The sequence below is a fragment of the Lissotriton helveticus genome, chromosome 9 (genome assembly GCF_964261635.1).
Source record: "Lissotriton helveticus chromosome 9, aLisHel1.1, whole genome shotgun sequence".
NCBI lineage: Eukaryota > Metazoa > Chordata > Amphibia > Caudata > Salamandridae > Lissotriton > Lissotriton helveticus.
This window is the reverse complement of record NC_136070.1, coordinates 1,280,351,572-1,280,371,177: the sequence shown is the minus strand read 5'-3', so window position 1 is coordinate 1,280,371,177 and position 19,606 is coordinate 1,280,351,572. Positions and strand designations below refer to the sequence as shown.

Sequence of the window (19,606 nt, the reverse complement as noted above, 5' to 3'; positions counted from 1 at the left end):
CATTCGCTGTAGAAATGGGCACAGAGGAGCATTCGCTTACAAACAGTGCTTAATTTGCACCGGTGGGGTCCAAAGGCACTCATTTTTGTGGACCGGGACTTATTTTGCCTCATCAAACATTTCCCTAAAGAAATGGAAGGAAACACCTTCGACGCTCATGACGAGCTGGGCTCGTCATGCAGTAGCCTCCTGCTACGCTCATGACGAGCCCAGCTCGTCATGAATAATGGTGATCATGATTTTCCAGCACAGGGGAAAAATCCCCATAGCATTCAAAAGGTTAAGCACTTCTGACGATACAAGCATGGATTTACCCTTTGGAATGGTAAGCTGAGCACTCTTGGATGCAAGACAAGAGTTCAGCTATTACATCTGAGGGAAAACAACAAGAAAGCTAAAATAAGGAAACTCAAGACGTCTTTGGTCCGCTGACTCTCCAGAAATGTCCGGAGACCATTCATTATCCTGGAATTACAGGCAGGCAGAGCGTTCAAACAAATGAAAGACGTAATAGAGTCCTGCTCCTTTACGGGAACGTCAGTAAATTCAGCATAAAACCGGTTGTCCAATAAGAGGGAGATTTGTAGCAAGAGCACGGATGGTGGGAGGGAATAAGCAAATGAAGGCCAGCTGGAGGTGGGGGGGTGGACTGCAGACACATAGAGTCCATGAACATAGATTTAAAAAATAACCTGCAGGAGCCTACGGCTACAGGAAGGACACAGGTCATAGACTGGAAGCTGTAATTGGTCCATGCTCCACGGCAGGAACACACTTGAAGCTGCAGGAGGCGCCGACCAATAAGACGCAAGGAAATGAGAGTGACTTTGAAGCCTACCAATCATAAGTAACGGTACATAAAGGGCAGGCTGTAGACTGTTTTAAGCTTTTTTGTTTACAAAAGATGTTGCCGAACACTGCATGATGCACTGTCTCGGGCGAAACCTAAAAATGTGAACCTGGTAGTGATGACAAATTGAATTTCAGTGTAAACGATTCCACTAAATGGTTTTGGCACAAATCATCTATTCAAACTTACAATTTCTCTCGCTATCCAAAGTGCATGGGCACCACTGACCAGCTGGAATCAGATCTCTGGCACCTCAGAAGATTGAATTGTTGAGTAATTAATTCTGCTAAAAAAAAAAAAACTATTGCCCTTCATCTGGTTTTCTTCCGTAGGATATTTCATACTGTGCTGCAAACCTCCGTGAAGTTGCTTCTAAACACTGACAGTGCAGTGTGAGGTGTGTGTGCTTGCAGTGAAAAGGTATGGGTTACAGCCAGGGCTGCTGGAACAAGGGGGCGACGCTGTACTAAATTGTGTGGCATGAAAAAGCCTGTGTGTACTACACAGTAGCCAGCTAAAGGCAGCTTCTGTTACATGGAGATTGACTTAGAACAGATTCCTGCTCAGAGGTTTGCACCTCAGGGGTCGTGATATGGCATATGTGGAAATCCCTAACTTCCTCCAATTTGCAAGCAATAGAGGTTTCGTTTAAGGACCACCCCATGTACACTTGGAAGGGACGAAACATGTTACATCCCACCAACTAAAGAGGCATGCGACTAGATTGTTTTTAAAAGAGCCCTCATATAGACAACAGATATATAAACACAATTTACAAACGGAAAGTCTTGAGTTAGCCTTTTGGGCAACATTTGCTTCCATGTATATTGAATTAAAAGGCTGTTTGTCCGTCTGCGTTGCACTGCCATAATACATATTGATGCATATTTCTACATGGTCTACAAAAACAAGGAGCCTTATTTATGAGGCTGTGCGTCACTTTAACGCCGCCAGTGCGTCACTTTTTGTGCCGCACTAGCGGGGTAAAAAATGTGCCTTGTTGCACCATATTTACAAAGTGACACATCTAGGTAGATGCGTCACTTTGTAAACCTCTGCACAACAGTATACCTGCGCCAATATTACATTCTGCCCATGTGCAGCATTCCTTTTACATGGGGAGGGGAATTTGTGCTTTGTAATAGTGTGCTTTTACTAAACTTAGACCACTTCCTGCTTCTGTTCGCTGGTTACGATGCCTGACATCCTGACGAATGCCGAAGGGCTTGCCTGACAGCACACTTCTGGCTGCAGGTCAACAATTGACGACGTATTGCCTTCAAAATATATGAGGCACATGGTCTGGTATGATGGATAGTTCTTTGCACCCATTAGTACCATCGAACAAAATTGACATATTAATCTTTGGAGGAAGTGCTTATAAGCCGAAACTCTTCGCGACTATGAACTTGCAATCTGGCAATTGGTCTAATCATATAGTAGATCCCACTGTTCCACTGTGGATTGCTACCAGTTGGAAATCTGAGGTTGAATCTTTGCTGTCTATGGCTCCTTGCAATTGGATCCACACATTTGCCAACCTAGTTACCCCTATATGATTTGGGGAACAACTAATGCCCTGAAGAAGTCCGCTTCAAGGACGAAACGCGTTGGCTGTGCCACTTTCAACAAGTGATGCTTATGACCTTGCTTTTATAAAACCTTTTTTGAGATTTGAATAAAGGAAACTTTGGAAGAACACTGCTGTTTGGGAATAGATAGTATATTTGTTTTTCCCTTTATAGTGAGAAGTGGTGCGCCTGTGCTTCTATTTAAAGTAGTACCCAAAGACCCCTGTCCTTCTATTATTCAACTTACCTACACTTCTTGGTGAACCAGGACATGTCGCACATTATAGCTCAATCGAAAATGATCCGCTCTTTGATGCACTTACGGCTTTTAACAATCCTAAATGCATGCACAATATTACATCCTGAGGGACTGTTTTATCGGAGCTGCAGCACGAAATCAAGAGATGAAACTTGCCCATGTCCAGCATTCTTTTTACATGGGGCGGGGAATTCGTGCTTTGTAATAGTGTGCTTTTACTAAACGTAGACCACTACCAGGGCCACCGAAATTATGTGGCAAGAGAGAGGACTAAATTAAAGAGTAGAGTTTACTAAATTATGCGGAAAGAATGCAAATAATGCGGCATGATGCTTCACATTTTATGATAGTATCCGTTCATTATGTTGTCATTTTCACACGTTAACACTGTCTGGGCAAACGTTTCGCCTTGGCAGTACTAGTTTAACATCCAAATACACCTTTACGCAACAGAAAGGTGAACACTCAAATGATGTGAAATGCCGTCCGTTGCACAGCAGCAAACATTATGATCCATTTGAGCTACAAACAGTTTTTGTTTAAAATCTGCAAACTATGCAGCAGATATTGCATTATGTATGTGGCAAATGCGGCAAATCCATAATTATGTGGAAAACGCCACGGCCGCAGACTCCAGTTATGTTATGTTATGGAGTGTTTTGTAGAGCGCTCAGCTACTCAGACAGTGTCCCGGCGCTATACAGATCAGCGGAGAAGTGTCCAGGAAAGCGCATGCAAACTATTGTTCAAAAAGCCAGGTCTTGAGCCCTTTCCTAAAAGACAGCAGGTTATCTAGTTTTCTAAGAGCAAAGGGCAGTTTGTTCCAGAGTTGAGGTGCCAGCTGTCTATATGAGCGACCTCCAATGCGTGCTCGTTTGGTTGCAGGCACGATGGCCAGTGCTTGCGAGGCGGAACGGAGAGATCTAGAAGGAAAGTAGAATCGTACTCTTTTCCTTAAGTACACGGCACCAATGCCGTGTAAGGACTTAAAGGCCATGATCAGAGTCTTGAAATGAATCCGGTTCCGCACCGGCAACCAGCGGAGCGAGTTCAGAAGAGCCGATGTATGGGCCCTACGGCTAAGGCCAAAGATGGCCTTGGCCGCTGCATTCTGTACTGATTGGAGGCGCGTGAGAAGATATTCCGGCAGGCCAAGATATAGTACTTTGGCATAATCCAACCTGGAAGAAAGTACAGGGGGTCCCTACAGGAGCCACTAAGGTGGTCTCTGGTGCACAAAAGTGACCTATTCTTACGGCAATACCAATCTCACAATGCTCAGGACAAAAAATACCTACTGGTTACAAAATAAAAACCATAACAGTATATTTAAAGATATAGCACGACTTCTATATGTCTGATACCCACACAATGGCTTTGCAAAAATAATTTTTGACATCTAATAAGGAATAGTAAACAGAGAAGAAAAATTGTTATAAAATTTGTACAAGTACATATTTATTCAATGGTATTACCATTTACTCACAATCACAAAAATCGACAAATTACATGCAGACATATTTAAAAACAGATAATGCAAACAATATACGACGATAGTAAAAAATGTTCATAGGAACAAGGTTGGAACAATATTCGACGATAGTTAAAATGTTCATAGGGACAGGGGTCGACGCAGCGTTTCGGTTGAAAATGTCAATTAAAACCTTCTTCAGGACCAGTTCTGAGGTTTTTGATTCCTCAAAGTTCGTGTAAACACGCCCGTTCCATATTCCGGGTCAAATGGGCATCAGACTTTGGGGATATACCTGATTCTGAATATTCCGATATCTTTAAGCGGTAATATACGTTTCCACACTGTTCTAATAGGAGCCACCGATGTCAAATTGTCGATTTAATGGCGTATTTGCAACTGTTCAATGTATGTTATTCTGAATAACTGACGATAACAGAACCCCCGAAACGCTGTCCTAGTAGGAGCAGGGAGGCCGACCGAATGTGATTAGTGGGAGGACATCCCCCAGACTATCAAAAGGTCAAAAAGATAAGCCAATTCAAAGGGCTACGATTACAGCGATTTGCCATACATTGAACAGTTGCAAATACGCCATTAAATCGAAAATTTGACATCGTCGTATATTGTTTACATTATCTGTTTTTAAATATGTCTGCATGTAATTTGTCAATTTTTGTGATTGTGAGTAAATGGTAATACCATTGAATAAATATGTATGTATTGTGAGATTGGTATTGCCGTAAGAATAGGTCACGTTGTGCACCTGAGACCACCTTAGTGGCTCCTGTAGGGACCCCCTGTACTTACTCCCAAGATTTCCCCTGGTCCTAGACCCACAACATAAGGGGGCCTCCTTTTATTTTGTTTGATAATCCAATCTGGAGCCAGTCAATGCCTGTACCGTAATCCTCCTATGGCTGAGGGAAAGAAAAGAAGGAAATTTCCTAAGAGTTGGCCCTCCAGTGGCCCTGACCCGCACTAATGTTGGACCGGCTACTTTTAAGGCAGATATATGCATGGGCCACCATCTGCTGATGAAGGCGCCCCCTGACCCCAGGTGGGAGCCTTCAGAATTAGGATATCCTGACACAATGAAGTTAGTAAAAAAAACTCTAAATTGTATTCAGATATATGGTATTCAACTGATGACCAAATATTTTTGAGATTCCTTTAACAGCCCCAAACATTTCTCCTGAGGAAGGCCCTGCCTGTTGACACTGGTGTCAAAAGTATACACACGTTTGTTTCAGCTTCTTGTTAAACAATGTACTTATTAATTCTGAGGGTACTCTGTGAATTGTACATATGATCTCCCCTCTTTAACTCACGTTTGTAAATCTCTCTGGAATACCTGATTTCTATGCACTGTACAGGCATCCTGGGGCATATTAACAAGGCCAGGTGATAATTATCGCTAAGCGCACTTCGCGCTAGGATAATTATCGCCGGCCAACTCTGAATTTTATCGCAGAGATAGCGTGCTATCCGCAATGCTTATCTCCAAAGCGATCAAATTCAGAGCGCAAGCTGCCAATTGTGAGATTATCGCTGGAAATACAGCGATAATCACACACGGTTTGGCGAAAGCTTGCTGATACGGATAGACATACTTAGCCATGATATCCACCTTCCATAGGATATCATGGCTAAGTCAGGAAAATACTAGACGTAAAAAAGCAGCGTTAACCGCGGTTAGCGCTGCTTTTTGTATCGCTAACAGGGTTAGCGATATCCTTGATAATAGGAGAAATGTTGCTTAGCGACATTTCTCCTATTATTATACTCTGGAACGCCCCCTTTGCATCTCATTAGAGATGCCAGGGGAAGCGTAGAGAAAAAGGGTGCTAACATGCGAATTTGCGTGTTAGCACCCTGTTGCTGATAAGGCGCTTGTTTTATGTCTGCTTTTTTTGCTTTTATACCCAAAAAAGCAGAGATACAGCCCTTGTTAATATGCCCCGCTGAGATTTAAGCAAGGTGTTTGTGTTTGATAATTTAAAAAAAAATGTATATATATATATACTTGTTCATCAAACCTCTGTGTTTAGTTAAGGTATACTGGATTGAATGTTTTTTTTTAGGCCGCAGCTCACACTGACTGACACCTGCCAGCAGATCCATGTGTTAGAAATGAAGCGCAACCTTTGTGGTGTCTGTGTGTCCCAGATCCGGTCCCAAGCTAGGCACCAATGTATGCTGAGGAGGGCTCCCTGGTGCACTCCCTGCTGGGCCTTGTGCAGGGCAGCGCCTTGCACGACCCTCTCGCCTGATCCTGCACAGCTGGGGGTGGCTTCTGGGCGCTACAGCTATGAGTGAGAGCGGGTGGTGAGCGAGGGTGAAAGTGGCAGAGGGGTACGCATGTGCAAAGCCACACTCTGGCCCTGTCTACAAAGCTGCCCGACTTTAATGTTTTATAATTTGCAAAGATTTCAAACTTTTTGGAGGTGCAAAAAAAAAAAACAATCCAAGACTCACCTGGAAATGAGCACAATTCCCAGATGTGCTTTCATCTGCTCCACGCTCGCACTTGCAGGATGTCCGCAGCCGAGACCTACTTTACCTCTTATTTTTATTTATTTATTTTTTCCTCTACAAAGTGTGGATGTTTCGTCTGTGGTAAAAAAAACTGTCCCCTACAACCTCTGACAAGATAGGGACGTACTATAAATATTCCCCTTGATTGGAAAACGTAATCCCGTATTTTTTCCGCAGTAATATTTGTTTGCCAGAGGTGAAAGCCATGGTTGTGTAAACTCACACGCTTGTGACAGCGCTCACACCTAACTCCTCTACTGCTGACACTTGTTACAAGGCCCTTAATTCTGCCGAAAACCAGGGAATGCGGAAGAGAAGCTCTAAACTCGAATTATGACCGGGTCCTACTTTTGCTCAAAAGGATTGCCTGACCTTACTTGAGTTTGTTATTCAAGTTTTCTTTCTTTGCTAATGAACTTCCCGCTTGAGGGAGAGCCCTGGAATAGACTTCGGGGCAGATTTACAAGCCCCTTGCGCCACTTTTGCATCACTTTTCCCATGTTAAAAATAACACACTGCTTTCTGGAGAAAAATGTCTTCCTATCGTTAGCTCCCCCAGGCTACGTCGGTCCCAGAAAGTTAGCTCAGATCAAATGAAGGAATATCAATTCTTTATTTCACATTATATGCAACAGACTAGATAGTGAATACGTCTCTTTCACCGGGTCCTGTCTCTGGGGCGCTTGGATGTCTGGAAAGAAGCACACTGTCCCTGGAAGAGACTATTAAATCCCAGGGGATCCTGAAATGTCAATCAAATAATGGAGGCTCTGCCAAGGGATCTCAGAGGGGGTCTTGTTTGTACCCCCAGGTTTCCTGGTTACGGCTGAAGCATCCGAGGGTCTTTGCTTCTCCCCCACCTCTGGCCGCTCTGCCGCTTTCTTCCTGGTTGGACTTTGGACCGCGGCCGACGTGTTGCAATTACCCAAGTAGCTGGTGGACGTCCTCCAAGCGCCCATCACTTGGTCTCCATGGAAACCGCTCTCAAACAGTCCACTCCAAAGAAGAGTTGAATAATGTAGTGGGGGGGGGGAGCACTTGTAGATCTGCAGTCCGGTTATGTCGCCATTTGTCTTGGATTCGCGGGGTCGTAGGTGATAATTTCCATATGACTGAGGCCTGCAAGGACGGAAATGAGAAAACTGATCAAGAATAGTCATTAGCATTCACCCGCCAAGCTAGACCCACCTCAAGCATCTCTCCCCATGAAGGTCAGAAACCCAAGATGGTCAAAACAAGGTTATATCATATATACTTCATCACACCAAAGACTTTATTTGGCCCTGGGATCTGAGGTGATGCCTCTCTTCTGGGGTAGGAAAGGCCGCTACCCTCAGAGTGACGTAAGTGTCAGAGCCCTCTCCGTTCACATCTGCGCCTTCAGCGGCTGTGAAGGACCCCTCTGTTTCATGTTGAGTTCCCTTGACCTGCCTTCATGAATCTGAATGTCTCATGTGTGTTTGGTCTTTATTGTGTCTCGTGATCTGTCGTGCTTTGTGGTCCTTTCTGCTATGGCCGAAAGCTAACGAGGACTGTGAAGAAGGGCTAACAGACTTTCAGTAACATCTCCTTGCGGATTAAATTTGACGTGCCACATTTGCTTATGTGTTTAACACTTATAGGTTCACATGCATCATGTCCACATTTTGCAAATTCTAAATAGCGAATTTTACTGATTCGCTATTTAGAAATCGCAAAATGCAAAGCGTGTAGGATGCGTAAAAAAATTTGATTCCTTAAAATTCCTTAATTGCGACTCGCAATTAAGGAATGGCTTCCCATTCATTCCTATGGGCCTAGAGGCCCATAGGAATCAATGGGAATTGCATGCGCAATTTGCGATTACTCCATAGGTACTCGAAAATTGTGCATGCAATTTCAAGGGTGCAAAGGTTCCCAAAGGATACCCTGTTGCACTGCTGAAATTCCCCATTTTTTACATGTTGCGCACACACATGCCCCAAAGGGCATGTGTGTGTGTAAAATGTGAGTTTTAAAAATGCACTTTAGTGCATTTTTCAAAGCAACCGCAAATTACAATCGACTTTAGCTTGATAGTAATTTGCGATTCCTAATAGCGAAATCGCAATAATTTTTTGCTTAATGTATTGCATTTAAGGAATCACAATTTGTGATTCCCTAAATGCAATCGCAATTTAAGTAATCGCAATTTTAGCGATTCCTTAAGTTGCTATATTTGCATTTGGATGATGCATCCCAAATGCAAAAATACCGCTCGCAAAGGGGCAGGTTCTGTGAATCTGCCCGTTTGCAACCAGTTTTTGGTTTGATGCATGGGCCGATAATGACTACAGTAAAAAAAAGTTTTCTATGTGTCAGTGCAACTGGTGACGTAGACCTTTTTGTTTAGACACATCTCTGGTCCTGCTACCACACCCGTGCTCTCCCGCCTCCACGGCACACCGGATCACAGTTCCCATACTGTTTAATGCACTTCAAGGGCTGTGTGTAAATGAAGACAATTAGGTCAAAAAGAAACTTCCCTTTGGGCCTGTTTGTCAAATCATTCACACCCCTCTCACTTTTACTCAATTCACAATCAACATTTTATATACATCTCCGATTACATAGCAGTCTGAGTACCACGCATATCTAATATATTAAAAGGTATAATCACTTTATTTGTAAAATAAGCATCAACTTTCATCTAAAATATTTGTAACAGGTCATATAGGTTTCACATAAATAAAAACACTATCACACACCATTCAAGTATTGCATTAAAAAAAAACCTTATTAAAAAAACTTCTGTTTTCCTTGGCAAGGTATTTTTCCTCTTATGTCCTAGTTCACAATTGGAGAGAATTGATTACACAAGTACATCAACTTGTGCAAAGAGCAATGAGTAAAACAGATTAGACATAGAAAAGATATATGTGATTGTCTAGGGTACGTTCCCTGGTTGTTTTTGCCTTTTTTCCCTTCGCTTCATGTTTGATGAACTTGTGTAATAAATTCTCTCCAATTGTGAATAAGGACATAAGAGAAAAATACCTTGCCATGGGTTACAAATGTTTTTTAATAAGGTTTTTTTTTAATTCCATTCTTAAATGTAATGTGATAGTGTTCAATTTATGTGATACCTATATGAAATGTTACAAAAGTTTTAGATGAGAGTTGGTGATTTTATTTTTTACAAATAAAGTGATAATACATTTTAATATATTATGTATGTGTGGTACTCAATTTTCTATGTTACTAGGGATGTATATAAAATATTGATTGTAAATTGAGTGAGAGGGGTGTGAATGTTTTGACAAACTGGAACAAAGGGAATTTTCTTTTTGACCAAATTGTCTAACACGGTGCCCGGTCCCTTTGGGAAAGTGGGTTCCATCGCTGTTAACTCTGACTTTGAGTAAATGAAGACCGCCGGGAAATGCCCCAAATAAAAAGACAGCGCTTCCAGACAGACACATACATATATAGTAAATACATAATTATATAGGTAGATCCCATGTAATGAATAACATGAATGTTTCATTAATTGTATGTGCATTAATTTGCTAAAGCCTATACAGGTTATTACTTTTTAAACATAGGCCATGGAATGTGGAGAAAATCGTGTATTGCAGAAAAGCCCAAATTCTAGATTTTATACCCAGTCAAAAGACTACGGCGCCCTCCTGACTTGAAGAATTGTTGAAAAAAGTTAGTTTCCTGGTACGTAATGGTCAACTTTAATGGTCTACTTTAATTGTTTGACGATCACTGCCCATCACAGTTTCCCAACATTAAAGCGGTGAAACGTGCCCATTTGTGCCCGCCTCAACTTAATCAGCGTTATTACAACTGTTGCTAACGACTTACTTTTCCATTCCTCGACCGCTAAGTCCAAATTCTCGAAGGAGTCATCGTAGGGTTCTGCAGGAGGATCCGGATCGGAGTCGTGATATTCGACTAAGTAGGGGTGTAACAGAGCATCCTTGGCCGTTATCCTTTCCTCTGGATCCAAGAGCAGCATCTTTTCCAACATATCGATCTCTAGTTGTCGAAAAAAGAAACCAGATCACGAGCTTCAGTATAATTTTAGAAGAAATTGTGACCATGTAAAGACTAATTCCCTTTCACATAAACCAGAAGGTACTTTTTAACATGGAATTTATTTCTAGAATAACTTATAACAAAGCAACACCCAACCTTTGCAACAGAAATTGAACTGATTATGGCTCTGATAACAATGAGGAGGTGTTACTGATGCAAGAATTAAGAGAAGAGGATTATGGTTTATTGTATGAAGGAGGACATTGTGTATAGCTCTTGGAGTTTGTTCTACTTCATTTATCTTAAGGGGAACTTTGTGTTCAACAGATTCAAGGTCCTCAAAATCACAAACAAATGGCACAAATCAAGATGCTTCCTCTTATGAGTAGGTGCCTAGTGCCTATTGATGCCTTCTTCCCCTGATGCCGTGCTCGTGCCCACCCTCACGCTGGTAGAGCTCTGCACCGGGAGAGCTGTGCGGAGAGTCACGGATATCGGGGTTGTCCGACGGCTGAGCTGGCTCTTGTTTGAGGCCGCTTGTCTTGCGACATGTCGCTTGTCTTCACCTGGCTTTGCTTGCTCCGATCTATTGTTCTGTCGTGTTGTGGGTGCTCTGTGGTCTGATTGTGGTTGCAGGAGATGACAACGCTAGCTGGGCTGACGCACCTGTGACTACAGATGACACCGTTGCTGCTGCTTCATCGGCTGCCACTGTACCTGCCTCACTTGTGGAGACCGGTGAGTACGGGGTACGGTAGGGAGGTATGGGGGTGGTAGTGGCTGCAGGTGTCATGCCGTGCCACATTGTGCTGCAATAATCCCAACATCAAACTACAATTTCAGCTATCATTGCTATCTTTTTGCAGCCTGGTGTGGGTGGAAGGTACGGCCCGCAAACTAGGCAGGAGGAGGTAAGTGGGCCATCATTGCTGCTGTTTGCTGTTGATTAGTACTCCTGTTGCTTTTGATGTCTGGTGGCTCCCTGCCCACACTATTGACTGCCATTGACTACCTGCATTACTTGTCACCAGACTGTTGGGTGAAAGGCAGCGCCAAGACAGTGCTGAATTAGAGGCACTTTGGCCCCCCCAAGGGATGCAACGACTGTTGAATGCGATCCCTGGTGGGCGCTACACATATTAGGATTTTGTGGGGCCAAGGAGGCGACTCCTCTGTCAAATTATTGCAGCAGAGAATTAGCGTTTTTAAGCGTGTTGTGTTGTCCCGCTGCCCGGGTTAAAGGTGGGCCCACCGCCCATGACCAGAGAAGGCCGGGCTAGGCAACCGCCATGACATCAGCATAGTCAGAATCGCAATAGGTAAGCTTTGTTTCCACATAGGCCTACACGCGTGGATACCATACTTGAGAGAGCCATTGGGTAGTTTCTATGGAAACAGCTCTGACCGAGTGAAGACTGTCCATGGAGGCCGGGAGAAGCATAGGGGAGCTGCAGGGAGATGTCAGCCTGTGGTGGTACGTTGAGCGATGCACTCCCTGTGGCGGAGACAACTGTTCAGTAAGGGATACGGACGTGGCGACTACCCATAGTACTGCAGGAGTTGCGTACAGGGTTACCATGGCAACCCCTGCACTTGTTTGGCATGCCATAGTCCAGACATTGTTAACGCCCACCAAGAACCTGCCAACGTAAAAGGCCTAAAAAAGTGCCCCCAACACTCAAATAGACTAAACCAAGAGCTGTTAAGGGGAAATCGGGGGGTTGGGGGGAAGCTTTGAACCGCTATGAGATCGATGGGAAATTTGCTGAAATCCTGCAAGAGCCTCTTACCCCAATTAAGGAAAGCTTGGTTGCAATAGAAGCCCAAAAGATTAACCATATTAGAGGCTGAATGTCTGCGTGTGCACAGAATGCTTCCAACACAGGTGTAAATGTAAATGTAGTGTATTTTGTAAAGCGCACAGCTGCCCCAACGGGGCGTCACGGCGCTGTATAACGCGGTGGAACCCTTCCTGGCTCTCCCTGTGAGATGCCCGACCTGGGCACCCCCAAGGTGAAGCTAAGCATCCCAGTGTTGTAGGGGCCATTGTTGAGATTAAGCAAGCTATTGCCAGAGTTTCAGCGTGGGACCCATGATTAGAGTAGGCGTCGAGGCGAGAATTATCGAGTACGCGGACATTGAGCCCAAGACCCTGCTGCGTCGGGACTTGAACCCTGGTCCCGGCCCCGATCGCTGCTTCAGAGTCTGCCGCTCTAACCAATGAGCCACACTTCTCCTAGCGGGTCACACCTACAGATGCAAGCCTTGTGGGACATTTATGGCGGAGTCAAGTATGGTAGCCTCCTTGTCACAAAAGGAGAGGACAACTCCTCACGTTCAGGCAGGAAGGAGAAATGGCGAAGGTGAGAGGATTGTCGAGGCAGTACGGGGGAGAGCGGCATCATCGAGCCATGATTATTTGCCTTGATGACATCATCTGAGACACGGGCGGGCACTCACCTTAATGCAAGGGGGTAGCCATGAGGCAAGTGGGGGAACAGCCTTTACAACGCGGGCATTACCACGCGCTACCATTACAACGCTGCTATTACAACGCAAGTCATTACACCGACTTGCGCTGGAGGGCGCTGTTGGATAGGGAATAGTTTAATTTTCTATTCCAACACCTTTCCTACTGTAACGTGGGCTGGAGTTGGAATTGAAAATTAAACCATTTCACTATCCAGCGCTTACAGCGCAAGTCATTGTAATGACTTGCGTTGTAAAAACAGCGTTGTAATGGCACACGTGGTAAAAGCCTGCGTTGTAATGTCATACAACCAGGCAAGTGTGACTACAGGCGTCCCTTCCCCCGTATGGTCTCATGTTATAATTAGAGGCGACTAATTATTTGATATCTATCAAGATTTTGATACCAATGGGTGCTGTATATATTTATGATTATATTTACTAACATAGAAGTGGTATCAGGGACCCTTGCATCTTTGGTCCTGAAGAATAGCCTTGGGTTAGGGCTTGAAACATGTCGGCCATTGGAACCGAGGCACATTGTATCCTCCAAGTTCCCAATGTCCCCATATTTTACCCATACCGGATAGGGGTAACCGCAAAAAACATTTTCCTACTATCCAGGTATTTTTAAATTTCTTTTTTTCCCCCACTCACGCTTCATCAACAGAGTACCAACTACAAGTGCTCCCCCGTCTCCGTAGGTCGTGGCACGCCCCGTTCCGCAGCGGGACAAGAAGAACCCGATGATGAAGCAAAGCCCCATGGGGTAACACTGGTGGGTGAGAGTTATTTAAGGAAAAGGCATTGTTTTCCTTTAGAACAACATCTAAGTGATAAGAAAAAGACCTTTCATGTAACAGAGGGGCTCTCTATGATTATTACATGTTTGATTTGGTGGACGAGCCCTCCTGTTCCCAATATTTCCTCTACCTCTCCCCTCTTTTCGAAGTACGAATGGTCATAAACATCGAATCCCCTACTGACAGAACTGATCGCATGGACCGCATCTCTCGCTTGGGTATCTACATGTAATGAGAGTCTTTTTAGGTTTCGACCTGGCGAGGGCACTGCAAGTGCCCCTCCCAGGGCGAAAACTTTTGTCAATAGTATGGATGTTCGGCACGCCTCTGTTTCCCATTGGCTAGCTCCATAAATGGACGCTAGCCATTGGCAAACAGAGGCGTCCGTCAAATCCCGAGGCGATTGGTGGGCGTTCCGGCAATGTTTTTCCCTCTCCACCCTTTTTGCATCGTCATTGGGCGGTGGGCGGAGTTTCGTTTTTTTTTTTGGGGTGTTTGTTTTCCTCATTTCATGCCGACCACGGCCGCCGGAAGAAGTCCAGGTGAGTGCGTTCCTTTCCCCCCCCTCCCGCTGTCCGTGTCTTTCCCGCGCCCCCCCCGCTGTCCGTGTCTTTCCCGCCCCCTCCTCCCGCCGGCCATCTTCGCTTGGGAGTTAATGCCTCCTTACGTATTACGGAATGTGATGTTGTAATTTACATTTCAACAGTCAAGTTGTCTACGGTGTTGTTTACTCCTCTTTTCTCTACGTGTAGCATAGAGTGCAAAGCTGACGCGGTCCTATCTGACTCGATTGAGGCCACCTCACCACGAAAAAACATCACGCGTTATTACCATCCCCCGCACATTTCTACAAACCAGCCAGTCAGAAGTTCTCCCCATTAACCCCGCCCCTCGCTGATTCTGATTGTATCAAACGGGGAGGGAATGATAAACCGAGCACGACATTAACGGGACACCAATCATAGAGCTGAAAGGCGTGGCTAAGGGCCACTAAGGCGGGGCTGTTGAAAAGAGCGACGGTGACATCAGAGACACATGTTTCTTAAAGTGCCCAGTAGCTCTATATATTTGGGTGTCTATTCGGTTTATTAGTGGCTATGTGAATGAGACCGCGGGGTAGATCTCACAATAGGTACAGCCGCAGTTTCAGCAGGACCCGGGTGGCGATTCATGGAGTGATAGGCTAGCACTGCTCAACGCACCTATACTGCACTGCTCATTTCACGTCACTTCACTGATACAGCCGGACAGTAGTGCTGTGCTGCACAGCACAGTTCCTCGGATACCTTACAATTACAACACACCACACTTCACGAAGCTTAACATTCGAGTGTACCCGACACCACTGGCATAACTGCACTTTATTTCTCAGAAGTGGACTGTATACTTTTGCACTCAATCCAAACAAATATTAAAGGATGATCATGTTTACCCATTTAATATTCACGCAGATTAGTGGCGTTCGAAAGCTGTGCCAACCTGACAGGCAGGAAAAGCATCAGAGAAAGCTTCCACGCACAGACCAACAATTTGCGATCTCGTTATACTGCAAGCCACAATTTATTCACACATCTTTGATAGTCTTGGGCATATCGATTTCTTTAATAACTCCAAGCCCTCCCTTTTCAGTAGTACAATGTGTTTGCGTCACTCTGTGTACTGGCGCTGAGGGGTGAGAGGGGGCGGCTCCCAGGCTAAAGCTGCCGGACACCCTGCTGCTCTAAGCGCAATGCGATTTCAACTTTCACTTTTAGAAATGTAACCTCTCAACTCTCAACACAGGTTGGTAAATGGCAGTACAGAACTCTAGATTCATGGCAGCCTCAGTACTTCTGCCATTGGACGGGTGTGCCTGCACCTGTAGTGTCAGCCGTTGGCAATGTAAATAACAATGCCATTTATTTATAAGTAAAAAAAAAAAATGTCATGAGCAATGCCAATAGCTCGAACTTTTCCAAAGGCGAAACCATTGCATTGTAAATGCTTGTTTTTTATTTGGTAGAAAGATGGAGTAGAGAGCTGCCATTTGAGTGTGATGTTGTCTGCCATCTGAAAGAAGAAGCCCAGTCCTAGCCTTTATCCTCCTTCCAGTTTTAACAGTAGTTTATGCTTCATGGTTTCTTTAGTAGATTTCCAGCAGACTTGGTATCTGCGATGCCTGAGCGTCATCTGTGTATGAATCACTGTAAATATTTATCTTACAAGACACATAAATATGGCCAGCAGATAAATAGTGCATAATGGAGAATAATGCACATATTCTGGGGGCAGCTAACTACCCGGGAAAGAGATGGTACACTCGCTTAAGCTTGACTAAACCAGTCATGACGCGAGCTGCGGAATCAAAGAAAGTCAAGACTCCCGGCACATCTGACGCGTGGCTCACTCTGGATAACAAACCCTTCAGAAACCCCCTTTGGGCAACATCTCCAGCGATCCTGGCATAGCTGCATCTGCTTGGAGCCACTGACCAGGATCTCACCACATATGAAATGCCAGAGTCTTCAGAAGTCAAAGTTTCAATGTAATCCGGGAGCGTGCGGCGTTGTGAAAATCAGAAAAGCGTTGTGCTGAACACCAATAGATGTCTACTTAACTTTTTTAATGGAGGAATAATTATTTGTACCATAATTTACAAACATTCTACAGAAAATAAAGATATTAAAATCTAGAAATCTGTGACTAACAAATTTACACTTTGTTGTAAACAGGCGCCAACTCATAGTTGTGAATCACTTCAAGATATAAAGTTGAGGTGTTCTTACCATTTCGGTTCATAGTTGGGAAAACACTCTTCAAGTTTTTTTTCTCTTTCTGAGGAAGCGCCTTCACATATTTTTTTGCCTAAATCCCACAAAAAGAGAAAACATAACTGATTACGAATGTTTATTTCAGAATATCCAGATGATGTCATGACATGAAATAGGTCAATCATGTAATGCCTAAGACAGTTATACAGTGCTGAAAAATTATTTTAATCCTGGTTACACACACACACACACACACAAGCCTGAATTGTCATCCAAGACCAGGCCACGCCTTTGTATTCTTTCCTCTAGATCTCCCAAGGGCCCACAGTCTCCTCTTTATTATAAACATTCTTCATGTCTGCTCTTATGATACTCTAGTTGTCTTCACACTTCTCACTTCTAGAAACTGTAGATGAATGTAACTGACCATCTTACAGAAAAGTCAAATCTAAGATGTAAATGCAAGTGTGGTAAGCTCAGTTTTGAATGTATATTTCTTCATGTTGATCCTCGATCAAAAGAAAATTTATTTTCCCAATCCAACAAAAACTTCACTAAAGATGAGGATAGCTCTTGACAGACCCATGACATTTAATGACTTTCCTTATTTAGACGGCCCACAATTGCAACTCAATAATATAACACAACGGCCACCTTATTGAATTCCGGCAAGGGATTCACATTATTTTCTTAAACAATATTCTCTACATTTCCGAACACAAAATGTAGAAGGATGTAAAAAAATATTTAATAGGAAAAAAGGAAGAGTAATCGAGTAGCTATTTTAAAAACTGCACAGAGAATTCAGCAGCAAAGAGGATGACCGGCTCCAGTCCCATAAGGGTTTGTTACACGTGACACGTAGACAGATGAGTAAAAGAGACTTCATTACTCCCGACTGGAACTTAACAACACAGAGATGTGAAGGAGAAAGGATGAAGAGGGGTAGGGGTTTGGGCAGGGATCACTTCTCCCTCACACTACTTAATAAATCAGAGAAGGCTAGGAGAATGTGTGAAAGTAGTCAAGATGGTTTGGCCGGAGCATTATAAGGACAAAGAGAGCGGAGGAAAAAAGAGTATAGGGATTATAATGAAGAAAACAAGAGAAACCAGTATAAAGAAAGGAAACTTAAGGTTATGGAAGAATGTGGTAAAGGAGTTAAAATAGTGCCCAATTCAATGTAAAGTACGTAGGGCCAACGTAAAAGTGAATCGATATGAAGGTCAGAGGGCTCTAGGGTGAGTGGCGACACGTATCCAGTCACTCGTGCCTCTCAATAAATAGTAAAAACCTTAAAATGCCTCAGTAATGACACTTTCAGGTCAGACTTTCACCGTCTCCAGGTCTCGAATTAGAGAAATGCTGTGTTTGCAGCCCCCTCAACAGTTACTCAACTGACGGCCAAGCTCTGCCGCTCAGATCGTAGTAGGGCCAACAAAACTTTGTATGCTACCTTTATTCTTGTTGTTTCAGCCCGGAATGAATTTCAAAGTAATTTCTCTAACCCACGAATCAGTGCATGAAAAATGCACCTAAGTTCCTGTATACTAGACAATGAAAGTATGCACACGCTAAAAACTTCTTCAAATTCTCAAAAATAACTCTTGGCTATGCTCCAATTTCATACAAGCACCTCTCAGGCAAAGGTTTGACAAGGTAGATCTCTTAGTTAAAGAAAACACAAAAAAGTTGTGATAATTCTCTCCTGCAATTAGCCGTAATTCTATTATCAATTTTTATTCTCTCAAAACCAACTCTGGAATACTGTGAAAATGTACATATTCATAGATTTAAGATTTAAATCCTAAATTAATATGCATTCTTTGTCAATAAAGTTATACACAATAGTCTTTTCTAAATTTATAAAGTGGTTCTGTCTAATACCCTATCATAGGAAATTTAAAAAAAATTAAGCTTGCTCTAAATGTTTGCGGCATCCATTCTCATTATCTAACACTCAGAGACATAAAACGTATAGTACTGGAGAAAAAAACATGCAAAGCCTGACATTTCGATGATAACTAGAATGCAGACTGGGACAAGAAAATGAGAAATTCCAAAACCTTGATTTTTGTATTAGATAAATGAAAATTGTAACTTTCAGTCAGTGAGAACTATATATCACATATTTCCGAAGAAAAAACATGCATGATTTTGACTAAGGCTGAGCAAATAGTTAAGACTCGTGTCTGCTTCTAAAGTTTGTGCAACAAGCGACAAAATGTTTCTTTTCCACTCTCTACGTGCTGTAATTAGGCTATTACACATAGTGCAGTATGTTTCTTTTCAGAACAGTTTTTATGTGGTCACATGTAAAATTGGTCCAGTACCCATGCAGGGTCACCAATGCCCCTCTTGCACTCTGGAACATGCCGCATGGTCTCATGAACTCTGATCAGATAGAAGTCTAAGTCTTAAGTAATATCCTGTGAGACCTCCTAGTGTAATGAAAGTACATCGTGTTCACACCGAAAAGAGGCAGCTGTGTCCCGCGTGCCACACGCGACAGTACAACGGCTTGTGGAAGTGGTACTCACATCCCTGCTGTCCATCTTATCGATGAGCGATGGTTGTGGGCTTCCAGTCAAGTCTATGATCTTGTTCAACTCATCAAAATCTGTTTAGATTGTTAAGGTGAATCAACAACTTCTACCCATGACGAGGTCAGAATCATCAGTTTCAAACTGCGGACGTTTGGCGGAACTACCAAGCATGGAGTACAAAGTATTGAGGGTGAACAAAATTTAAAATAAGCAAATAAAATGCCTTTGATTTTATTAAAGGAAGGTGGGTGTAATGACCAAATTAAAAGATTTACATTAAAACCAGTCCATATGTGTACTTCTAATTGTTGAAATTATTTTAGAATAACAATTGTTAGTATTAT

The 19,606-nt window shown here is 43.3% G+C and overlaps 1 protein-coding gene across 1 annotated transcript in view; it reads right to left on the bottom strand.

Moving 5' to 3' along the window:
* Window positions 1-7,283: 7,283 nt before the first annotated feature.
* LOC144780825 (mitogen-activated protein kinase 14A-like) overlaps window positions 7,284-19,606 on the bottom strand; it is a 142,218-nt gene continuing 129,895 nt past the window's right edge. Inside the window, exons 9-12 of the mRNA XM_078659328.1 lie at window positions 19,257-19,336; window positions 16,732-16,810; window positions 10,521-10,694; window positions 7,284-7,808 (exon numbers count right to left, since the gene is read on the bottom strand). Coding sequence (XP_078515454.1) covers window positions 7,747-7,808; window positions 10,521-10,694; window positions 16,732-16,810; window positions 19,257-19,336 — 395 coding nt within the window. The 3' untranslated portion in view covers window positions 7,284-7,746. The remainder of the gene's footprint in view (window positions 7,809-10,520; window positions 10,695-16,731; window positions 16,811-19,256; window positions 19,337-19,606) is intronic.